Source organism: Magallana gigas, chromosome 8 (assembly GCF_963853765.1).
Source record: "Magallana gigas chromosome 8, xbMagGiga1.1, whole genome shotgun sequence".
Lineage (NCBI taxonomy): Eukaryota > Metazoa > Mollusca > Bivalvia > Ostreida > Ostreidae > Magallana > Magallana gigas.
Genome location: NC_088860.1, coordinates 15,819,994 through 15,832,035, shown reverse-complemented (window position 1 = coordinate 15,832,035; position 12,042 = coordinate 15,819,994). Strand labels below are relative to the sequence as shown.

At 32.6% G+C, this 12,042-nt stretch overlaps 1 protein-coding gene across 18 annotated transcripts in view; it reads right to left on the bottom strand.

Moving 5' to 3' along the window:
• Nucleotides 1–12,042, bottom strand: part of LOC105342903 (cGMP-specific 3',5'-cyclic phosphodiesterase) — a 31,435-nt gene that overhangs the window by 4,140 nt on the left and 15,253 nt on the right. For 15 of the 18 annotated variants that reach the window (XR_010708274.1, XR_010708273.1, XM_066068243.1 and 12 more), the window contains 15 exons: nucleotides 9,970–10,110; nucleotides 8,803–8,883; nucleotides 8,099–8,158; nucleotides 5,942–6,006; nucleotides 4,562–4,676; nucleotides 3,852–3,995; nucleotides 3,416–3,559; nucleotides 2,928–3,074; nucleotides 2,702–2,809; nucleotides 2,434–2,543; nucleotides 2,173–2,260; nucleotides 1,513–1,613; nucleotides 1,228–1,305; nucleotides 910–1,048; nucleotides 728–811 (listed from right to left, as the gene is read on the bottom strand). Coding sequence is in view for 16 of the 18 variants with exons in the window: in XM_066068243.1 (XP_065924315.1) it covers nucleotides 728–811; nucleotides 910–1,048; nucleotides 1,228–1,305; nucleotides 1,513–1,613; nucleotides 2,173–2,260; nucleotides 2,434–2,543; nucleotides 2,702–2,809; nucleotides 2,928–3,074; nucleotides 3,416–3,559; nucleotides 3,852–3,995; nucleotides 4,562–4,676; nucleotides 5,942–6,006; nucleotides 8,099–8,158; nucleotides 8,803–8,883; nucleotides 9,970–10,110 (1,605 nt within the window). In the remaining 2 variants the exon portion in view is untranslated. Of the gene's footprint in view, nucleotides 1–727; nucleotides 812–909; nucleotides 1,049–1,227; nucleotides 1,306–1,512; nucleotides 1,614–2,172; nucleotides 2,261–2,433; nucleotides 2,544–2,701; nucleotides 2,810–2,927; nucleotides 3,075–3,415; nucleotides 3,560–3,851; nucleotides 3,996–4,561; nucleotides 4,677–5,941; nucleotides 6,007–8,098; nucleotides 8,159–8,802; nucleotides 8,884–9,821; nucleotides 9,861–9,969; nucleotides 10,111–12,042 lie in introns of all 18 variants that reach the window. The other 3 variants (XM_066068240.1, XM_066068241.1, XM_066068244.1) reach the window with 3 other exon arrangements.

Here is a 12,042-nt window from a genome sequence, read left to right as displayed (position 1 = left end):
TAAGAACAAAGTTGGATAAATCTCCCAACCAGCTGAATTAATTTTCAACAGCTTGTACATAGCTTCATCAACAATTGTGTCTTCAGGTCCAACAAACCATGTTGCCCTTATATCCAGTCAATAACTGTTTACTACAGATTCAGAATAAATTTTGATTGGAAAAGCATACTTGAACCTTAATATTAACTCAGCTATGGTGTGCTGAAATATGTATTCATACTTCATTTATTAAACAAAGATCATATTAAAATTGTTAAATGCATTAGTTGGAAAATATATATTTTTCTTTAAAAATATACCCGGTAATCTAGATATACCATACATGTACTTTTACAATTTTTCCAGAAAACTTATGCATGCATAATGCTAAATGGGACCTTATCAAACTTTCAGATAGGTAAAGAATGAAAATAGAAGTCCAGGGGAAGTTTCAAATGCTAAATGTAATTATTCATAACAATTAATCATGATAAATACATGTACAACAAAACTAGTCTTGCATTATCAAGCATTTGCAGCAAGCAACTAATTTCTCCTCTTTTTATAAATAGAAATGCAATTGCTCTTACTGAAATTTGAAATGAATTTCTTTTACATGCATTATACCTTATTGAGAACATTTTCATTCTTTTTGTAGACAACTATGATATGTACTATAAAAATAAAATTCTTTTAAATTCTATTTCAGCCGCAATATAATAAACATATCCAACCCGTGTCCACTGACCTTGTATATTGGAAGACAAATTGCGTCAATGAACCCAACTTGCATTTTAGGGAGTTCATCTTTCTTCTCCCTGTCCATCATTGCCTAAAACCAATCAAACAGAGTAATGATACAAGTTTAAGTATTTACAGAAAACCTGAATCCAAGATATTAAGATATTAACAGATAAGAACTTGACAGACCATTGGTGTCTCTCCCAGCTCAGTCCTCTCTTTGTCCCCCTGCTCAAAGAACTCATTGGCCACTAGCTGAGCCACCTTCTCCTGTATTTCCCATGGTTTAGTAATGGCTGCCACATCACAAGCTGTCATCATCATGGCTCTACAGAAACACCCCAAAAAATGACAGGATTGTACAAGTTATTGATTACACATAATTCAGAACAAAATAAAAGAAAAATAGCAACAAACACCTTAAAAAATAACAGCATTCTAGATTTTCATTATACTGTAATACTGTATGGATGGATGCTAGTGTAAATGATTACAGAGTTCCCTTACTTTAGGAGGTCCTTTTTGTAGGGTTCTATGTACTCTGTTTCTCCTTCTTGAACAAGCTTTTGAAAGTCTCCCCGTTTCCTGTTTGTATTCATTGTAACATTTAAAACAGGTATACTTTTAATAATTCATCAACATTGCAGTAAATAGCATTAATAATATTTCTGTTAAAGTTATATTACACCAAGTAAAAATTTAATTCCAAATTCTGATAAATTATCAACTTTCTGAAAAAAAATTTGACAGTATTCTGCATATAGGTATTAAATTCCGATATATTCAACTTACTTAAAATACAGCGCCAAATCAGTTGACAGGATGGCATGCTCCAACATCTTGATGACGTTCCTGTATTGTGCAGGTGATAGTGACTGAAAAATGTTATTACCCTGAAAAAGAGAAAATTAATATACATGACATTTCAAAAACTCTGAAAAAGGCTTGGTGGTCTATATATGCAGTTATATGTCTAATATTCCAATCATCAATCTTCAAGCTTACTGAACTAATTTCACTAACGGTAATCAAAACTGACATCTTGGCACAGTAAGAATCAGTTGCATTTTGCTTAAGTATTGATATTCTGCATTATATGCAAAAAAAATTTTAAATTAATACTCTTCCCGGAAAAAATTATAAAAATTATTGCAAGAATCAAGTCTTGTTAATAGGAACTACTTGCTGAAATCATCTGACCCCTGGTAAATCTATTTTCAGTTAATGTGAGCCAATTTTAATTGGATTGCCAGGTGTTTAGAAATTTTTAGGGATCTGCTTAAAATTATTTTATGTATTTTATGGTACAAATATAAATAATAATAACAAATTGTGTTTCACCACTCTGTTTTTGAGGAAGTAAATTCACAATTAAGTGAGGAGTATTTATATGCAATAATGCCATAAAAACTGAGCCATATTGAATCTGAATCAATCTACATAAATAATTACCTCACTGTTCAGAATCATGATGCAATGATCAAAATGATGATGCTCCATCACTGAGGTACTGTACAGCATGGCCAAAGGTGAAGCAACCCTAAAATATCAAACATAAAAAAATGAATAATAAAGCACTGGTAATACCACTAGCAAAACAGTTTTCCATCAGAGATTTACTCTGTATATGCTGATTTTCAAAGAAAGTATCATAACTAAGTGCGATTATAGAATAATGTTAATAAAGAGTAAATATCCTTCCTAGACTCTTACTTGACTTGGAATGCATTATTTGTTCCTCTGTGGTCTAAGTCATGACACAAGCAAGCCACAAGTAAACCCAAAACCTCTAGTCCCTCAAATTTCTTTATTAACCCCCCAGTCTGCAAAAAAATTGAAATTCAGTTACCGTTCCTGCATTATTGTTGATCACTGTATGAATTTAATGCATTGAGAGGTTTTTTTTTTATATCAAAGTTTATAAATATTTTCTAAATTTCTTTCCATCGTCATAGGCCTGCAAAACCTGAGTAAAACTTACATATAATATTGTGAACATAGTTTGAGTAACATTGAAAGCATGGCGCCAGTTATGATATGTCACAGGTCTGTAGTTCTTCTTCACACTTAGCGTCCATCGACACATCACCTACAAAGTCAAAGAAAAAATGCCATATGAAATTCTTCCATTTCATATAAAAAACTGACAGCAATAAATAATTAAAGGTTAGATAATTAAGACAACATAAATGGACAATTTAAATTACCTCCAGAGGAATTTTAAACTCTGCCAAAAGATTTGCCTCTTGGAACATTGTGATGGTACACTTGACAGTCTCCAGTTCATCCAAAGGAATGTCGTTGAACTCAAAGGTGTATAATCCAATGTCTTTACCTGGTGGAAACTCACTTGCCTATGGAAAAGGAAGAGCCATATAATTGTCATGCAATGTATACAATAAAAGCCGACATAGTATACCCAGTGACTTATAAATAATTCTAGACTCAACAGTATAGAATTGATCCTTTGGGACCCATGTTACATTTATGAAAACTAATGAGGAAGAATTAACATTATCAGTTAGATTTCCTTCACATAAGTACAAAGCAGCCAATCAAAAGAGGGCATGATATATTCATGAGAACTAACAAGTTTGTCTAAGGTCAGAAAACATTTGGGACACTGGCCATTGAAATTCTGTCTGATGAGGGATGCTTATCATAGTTATATTTCCATCCAACCAGTGGCTCTTACCATCAGTTTATCTGTCTCCTCTTGCTGAGCTGTTGCATGATAAGACAAAACTTCAAGTGCCACTGTCTGCTTGGCCATCAACCGACACGCATTTTCATACATTTGACAATTGTGGATGCCAAGACCAGTAAAGATAGAGAACGCCTAAGGAACAAAACAAGGACATTTTGTGATAACATATACCTTGTGAGGACTAGATGACCCTCTTTGACACATCTAATGTATTGATTATCTATGTTTATACAAAACATTTACCGGTACTTGTCAGACAAATTAAATATTCTTGGTAACTTAAATTAGAAATTCATGTGCAGTGATTACTTCAAAAGTAATTTTCATTACCGGTGTGAACACAAGAAAATAATTACACATCATCCAAAATCAATAACGGGCAAACTAATCGAGAGTCAGTGCATGATGATGTAAAGTTGATTACCTCGATAATATTTGCGTCATTCTCATTAAATGGTACTCCGTTCAGCTTGTTGACTAGTAGAGTAACACCAATGATTTTCTTTTCATTGTTGAAAATTGGCATGCATAACATATTTTTGGTTTTGAATCCATCATCTTCAAATCCCTAAACACAAACGATTGCAATGACGTATTATGCATCAGAATACAATACATTGATACTTTATCAGCTGAGAAATATTCAACCTATCGATCGATATACATACAACATAAAAAAATTTCAATCGCCATCTTGTGACATTGTGTCTTTAAAACATATATTTTGATAAAGTGAGCTACCTTACAGCAACAAACTTCAAGGAAAATATAAAGCAAATGTAGATGCATTGTGCCCCAAGGATCATATCAAATCATATCAATCACAAAATACATATTTGTGAGTGAGATAATACTGTGGTTTCATCAACATCCTTGATCACCATTTTTTGTAGATTTCGATCATCAGTTGATCGAACCACGAAATCAAATATGTTCATTGAAATGAATACCAGGTATATAGTAAAATATTGTGCTGACAGGAACATTGACCATAAATGTATGTATCCTTGAAATTGTGATTTTACTCATTCCATGAAAGTTGATGCCCAAAAATGTTAATGAAACCACAGCACAAGTAACATAACCAAATGAAATAAATGTTTGAGCATCTTAATTTAATTTTCATGAGCGTACCCTTATTTTCCCAAACATTGCATCGATTTGAATCTCTGACACATTGAGTGGAGTTCCCTTTAGAACCACATGTCGTGCTATTTCAGCATTCCGAGACTTTGCCACTTCTGCAGCACTGGAAAAAAAGTATCTTTATCATAAATCTTTTGGCAACAAAAAATAAACAATATACAGATATAGAGACATTTCAACAAAACTTTGGTTAATTTGTGTGACTAGCAATTTGATGTATAGGCATATCACCTTTATTCTTAAATAGAAAGCTAGGGATCATGTCCTTGTAGAAAATAAAAAAACTTAACAAATATATACGAGGCACTTTACACATTTCTTTGAACAAAGAAATATTTTTTAAATTTAGAACAGATATCTCAAAAAATTAAAATAAAATCTCTCCCCTCTTAAACTAGGATGCTCATGGGAATAATTAAGAGATAATTTGAACAAGATAGATAATTTCTTTCTGTGTTCACAACAGCTCATACTAATACATGTATATGTATGAAGAAACATATCTTTTTTATCTTAATTTCAGTGAAAATTTTAGCAGGTAGATTATTTAGGTTCAGCTCTGTAGATCACTGCATGTCTGAAAAAATTTGGATTGACAATCAGATCGTCCATCTGAATTTTTTTCAGGCAGGGAACTACAGCCTGCAGCTAGGAGATTATTACATAAATGAGCAAAAACAAGATTTAATTAATTTTGCCTTCTGAAGATATCTATTCTTAAAGACATGAATCTCATGAACATTTTAAACTAAGGAGATGTCTATAATGTATTGATGAAAAGGTATATACTAGTGTTGGTGTATCTAAATCCAAGTTTATATATTTCAATGGAGTGCTGATCTCAATCTTTGAAGACATTCTAATCTCTTAGCTTAATTATCAATACAGCAATCAGTTTCAGTTTTATAAACTTAACATCTCTCTCTCTCTCTCTCTCTCTCTCTCTCTCTCTCTCTCTCTCTCTCTCTCATATAATATTGATTCCTGTTGAATTCCATCCAAGTCTCCCTGCATGTATCTTGATTTCATGGGCCTTTATATATAAGTAGAAATCCAATAACTTTATCCTTCACGTTTTCATTTTTATTCCATATCCATCACATATCCATCACATTTCCATTATGCAAGTATCAAGGGAAATCCTCACCCTTGGGTTAACCACAAAGCCCAGGTTTAATTAGATAATTGTAGCCTTCTGAATACATGCTCACAAGGTGGGAACAAAAAGCTAGCAGGATTTACTTAAAACATGCTTTGGAATCAGAAACCAATACAAACTTCAATGAATTTCTAGCATTTCAAAGACAGCATGAGAAGTGCGGTAAAATCATTACACCTTAATCTTGGTTGGTCACTTTGAAATCTTACCTGGGAACTCTAATATTGCCTCCATCTTTTGCATATAAATCAAAAGCCATGGAGAAAAGAACATCCTGAAAAAAGGAAGTGAATAATAATCATCTCATATTCTTAGAAATAGGACCAACTACTGGCTCTCAATAAACACAAACAATGAAGCCATGTAATTTTCCTACTTATGTGTTTTCTTTAAAGTTTTATTAGAAGTAAATCATAATATAAATTTGCATTTTTTATGAAATTCCTGCAAACATTTTACTGTATACAGAGAAATATTTGTCCTGTTTTATTTTCGCTCCTTTCGCCTTTATTGTCAGTGGGAGAATTTAAACAGGACAAATTCAATTGTCATTTTTTAACTTTATTCTAAAACAATTGTGTCTGGGAAAATTCAAGATGGGGCAAAACTTTTATAGCAAGTGTTGAATGGTGAAAATAACACAGGGCAAAAATTACTCTGTATACAGTATTCATATGTTTTCAAGTAAACAGGTAGCAACTGAAGATGTTGTATAAATTCTTAATTTACCCAGATTCTATATTCAATATCATCAGATACAATGTATATTGAATTAATTTGTAATTACTCCAGATTTTTACTACAGGTAAATCCAATGTATACGAATATTGAGATCAAACATGAATTTTGATGTAAGCCATTAAGGATACCATTTAAGCAAGACAATCACGCTATTGCAATAGATCTTAAAAACATTTAGCTTTGCACAGATAAACCAGTACTATAAAACCCAAATTCTATAGCCTGGGTGCATCTATCCTAGAGATGAAGCTGTAATATTTATGAAGCCCCAAAGTACTATAAAATCAAATGTCAAATTACTCATCTTCTTCAACAAACCTATTCAAAGTTAACCATGTATAGAGCAATAATATTGCAAAGGCCCTAAAACAATGAAACCCAATGCCTCCCTGGCAAACTGAAAAATGAGATAAATATTGAAAAACAATAAATGACTAAAAAAGAGAAAGGGCAGCCCAGGATAATTAACAAACTTCACTTGATTTTATGTTAACATTCTATTGGATTACAAAAGTTGATTGATAAGGAAGAGTGCAGTGTTTGTTCCTTGACTACAAAATATGCAGGTCTCAATAGTTTACTAATGACTTCGTTAAAAATATAGGGATAACTAGGTAAGTTTACAGCATTTAGGGCCTCCTCCCTCAATCCATACTCAAGTTGATATTTAAGAAATAAACAAAAGGTTAAAAAGTTTACTGGGATATGAACTTGGTTGGTTATGTGATCAAATCCTGTGAAACCCGAGGGATTCTCAGAAAATTTGATCATATTCAAATTACCAACTTCATATCTCAGTGAACTTTTTAACTTTGCTGTTTATTACTTATGTTTACATTTGAAAAAGGCACATTGTTCAGATTTGTTAAATTTACTGAGTTTTTATGTTTACAATAATGCAACCAACAAGAGATAAGCATGTGTGATAATCATTCTGACATCTGAGTGATGAAAAATTCACATATTAGTACCGGTACATGAAGTCATAAATTATATGAGGCTGCATAGTAATACGGCTTGGTAATTGAACAGTTGTTATTGGTACATACATGAAGGGATATATTTGTACTAAGTGCCGAACAGAGATGGGGCTGTGTAATGATGACCGAGTGGGTGGGTAGTTGATATGTTATAATGATGACCCAGTGGGTGGGTAGTTGATATGTTATAATGATGACCCAGTGGGTGGGTAGTTGATATGTTGTATAATGATGACCCAGTGCATGGGCAGTTGCTATGTTGTAATGATGATCCAGTGGGTGGGTAGTTGAGATGTTGTAATGATGGTCCAGTGGGTGGACAGTTGATACCAGTATGTTGTAATTATGGCCCAGTGGGTGGGTAGTTGATATGTTGTAATGATGGCCCAGTGGGGTGGGCAGTTGATATGTTGTAATGATGGCCAAGTGGGGTGGGCAGTTTAATATGTTGTAATGATGGCCCAGTGGGTGGGCAGTTGATGTGTTGTAATGATGGCCTAAAGGGTGGACAGTTGATGTGTTGTAATGATGATCAAGTTAGTGGGCACTTGATGTGTTGCAATGATGGCCTAATGTTGTAATGATGGCTCATGGGTGGGCTGTAGTTATTTTGTATTGATGGCCCAGTGGGTGGGCATTTGATACCTTAGTTGAGGTAGGTTTGGCCTTGGCCTGGACATTGGAGTCCTCCTCTGGGTGGGGATCCTGTGGACAAACACCAAACACACAACAATGAGGGTCCAACATGCAATAACACAGCTCAAAACAAAGTGGTTCACACTGGTCTATTGGTATACAAGGTTTAAATAAAAGCTTTATACAGTTTTAACAAAGATTCTCAAATAAAAGTTCTTCAAAGTTGTATACCACATATTTCATCTTAAAATTAGAATAAATTATATATTCATTTATTGATCAAATTCATTGACTTTTTTTTTCATCATAGTTAAAGGTGCCTTTAAAAAAGATGAAGTGTTAAAATTCTCAACTTATTTCAATCATTATGTACTGTACAATTTTACAGCAAGTAAGAGAGGTAAGCATAAGTAATTTCTAAGTGAAAAAAATATTAGTATAAAGTTAGAATTGTATTTAGTTTTAGCAAACAAAGCAGAATTTTTTTTAATTAAAAAGAAACACAGGTGAGATATCTTGACTATAAAGCATAGATGTATAAAATATGGAATTAATTTTGATCAAACACTCAGATTTAATGTAGAATCATTAATGAGTAGATGAATTATTCAGTTATCCAGATATAGGGCTAAATAGATCTGATCTACAGAGGTCCAAGATCCAGTGAAGAAGATGCTAAGAAATAACAGTGAGAGAAAGCATCCCTATTATACCTGATGCACCGCCAAAGCAAGTAGCTTGTAAAATTGCTTCTTGAGAATCTTTGCAAACATGCCTGTCAAGTTTTTCCCACCCTATAGGGGAAAGTAATTTGGCATGCAAACAGGGGATAATTCATGGATACATATGCATTAAAGAAAAATTAATTGATAGCAATGATAATCACTACTCTGTGCATGGGGTATTAGTAGATTTATTTTCAGATGACTAGCACTGCAAAGCAGTTTTCCAATTCTTTTCAATTATTCATCTGAGAAACGTTCTTGTACTTTTCACTTAATATATCAAAAAAAATTTTAAATACATGTACAACTCCCTAAAAGTTGCATGATAATATCTGACTTGATTGGCATAATATTGAGTTGCAAAAGTTTAATTGAAGAACAATTAAACTAAAACCTTTTGTGACTCATAGTATTAGTTCATTGCTACCCCAATGTACCTTCCCTTACACTTCAACCAGATGCAACTATTCTCCAACCCCCACCTCTATCCCTAATGTGAAATTAAATAAATTAAGATAACAGAATTTTCTCTTAATTTGTTAAGATGGTTCAATGGTTGTGGCAGCAACCTTTTAGACTTATTAAATCTCCTTGAGTAGAAGAGCTCTGCATGAAGATGCATGAAAATTTAAATCTTTAAAGCTAAATTATTTGGATTTTTTCTTTGATAAATCTATAGTTTATAGCTTAAAAAAGTACGTCATTTCTAAAAATTTAAGGTAAAGCTGGTGGTTAACTTGTTGACCATCCAGCCTCCCTGACAACAGAATGAGTAGTTAATTATCTTTTCCCCATGATTTCTGCCCGGCACAAGAGTAATGCTATCATACTATACAAAAAATACAATAAAGCCCAAAAACACATGCAAAACACACATAAAAATACACAAACAATAACAACAAGTATTAAGCATTCCTTTACATTTTGAATAGAATTTTTTTTTTAAGATCTCAAACATGCTGCTTGTGATCAATACTTTTTAAAATGAATGTCATGAAAAGACTTACTATGCTAGATAGTGCTCTGTTTAAGTGTATGAATCTGCTCTTTACAATATATAGAGACACAAGCTCAGTTCCATTCTTTATCACAGTACAATAGTACACAGGAAAGCCGATTCAAGCAGTAGGAGTCATGGCGCGGGGTACTAATTACCTTGCTCATGGACTCCTCCGTTAGGTATACTGTACAGCGCTCACATTTCAGCATGTCCTGAGAATCTAACATCACTTTCTGAATGAGGCGTTCTAAGCTGGTCTGCTCCTCAAAAATGCCTCGGGCAAGGTTCAGCAACAGCTGAAAACAAAATTTATTAAATTATTACTTGAAAAACAATTTCATAGCAAACAATTAAATTAGGTCAGGATTATAAAGACCTATCGAACTTTTACACAGTAAGCTGCTTGCATTTTTTTCTTCATTCAAACACTAAAATTGAGATGAAGATATATATTAAAGCATATCATAAACCAATTGATTTATAATGAGATTTTTTGTGGCATGAAAAATTTGAGTTTTGTCCTAGAAAATTTATGCATAATTTTAGGGTAGTATTTGTAATTTCAAAATAAAATAATTAATATTCCCATGTGAAATAAACTTGTAGGAGATTGACTATATTCAATTAAAAAAAATTATATAGGTAAACATCTGATTAGCTAAAAAAAAAAAATTGAATGCTCACCAAAATTTATGCCATACCATATACAGGGTGTCCCAAAATATCTGATACCATTTGAAATACAAGTAAACTAATTATTGCTTGGTCAAAACTTGTAAACTTTGACTCAAATAAAACGTAAATTTAGTTTAATTTTTCCCCATAAAAAAGTTTATGAGCAAAATGTGCTTTTCATTGAATTATAATGTCACAAAATTGCATCATATTTCTTTTGTTGAATTGAATCTTTTTCAACATGAATTGGACAAGAGAGTAGTTTTTTTCTTCTTCAGTTTTTACGTTTTAAAACTGCATTTTTAAACATAGACTCCAGATCTAGGTATATGAATTATTGAATAAGATTACCCTATGTTAAAGCAATATGAGCTGCAATTTCATATTGAAATTTTTTTTTGAAGAAAATGTTATTTTCTACTAAAATGACAAAAAATATCATGGTTTTAAAATTTCTGTTAGCTCTGTTTTTGTGGGAAAAGCCATTAAGAAGCCTTAATTGGAGCAAAATTGAATTATTGTCGTCCTGTACAAAAATTGATTGTATGCAAAACTTTTTAAAAGATCCCCTAGGCCACACCAATATAATTTCTTGTTCGTCGGACATACAGTGCAAAAAGGCTGAATGGGCGAGCGAGGTGAACAAGAAATTATATTGGTGTGGCCCTAGATTAAGATAACTTAAAGCAAGACTTTTTATGGGAAATATTGTAAGTTACATAATACTGCACAAAATTGGCTTCCTAATCACCAAGTACCTGGTGAAAAGACTTTAATGGACCAGTTCTGGGTTTATTTTCAAGTCATTTTCTGGTATTTTATAAACATCATAAGGGACATTTATGGACATAATTTGGTAATGTTTGGCAATGAAATGGTTTGCTGGTACATGTAGGTATATACAAATGTTTTTCTTGATTATTTTGTGGAAAGAGTTGATTATGTTGGTAACTACACTACATCTTCTGATGAAATTTCATCGATAAAATAAAGTTTATCTAACATCAAACTAATCTGAGAGTTTGATCAAATAGATCTAGAAGTTTGTGATTTAATCCATTGCCCTGGTCCTTTCATTAACTTCATTACTATTCCAGCATTAATTAGGCAGACAAACACGATACAATTTACATGAGGCAAAAGTAGGCCCTAGATCAATGTATAAATCAACACTGGAGTGCTAATTTTCAATGTTTATATGGGAATCAAAAAACTGATTTCAAGATTTCGGCTGTTGAAAGGATGTCCAGGATTTGATGGATGTATTCTTTTTCCATGTTTATTGTCAAGAGGAAGATGGGGGTAACAATCAATGCTTTCATCTAACAATACACATTTAAAACCATTTTGCCATGCATTTATTAGGTAAATGTTGATATAATAACAAGCATTGATCTGAACAAACAACAGTTGAGAATAGTTACAGCTAAAGTAAGGGCTTTATTACAAGGATTTAAATGCCACATCGTTCAGCTCTAAGCGTCACATTTATATATTTCAAGGTGAAAATTTTAAGATACATATGAATATACGAGCTATTAATGGGAACGTTC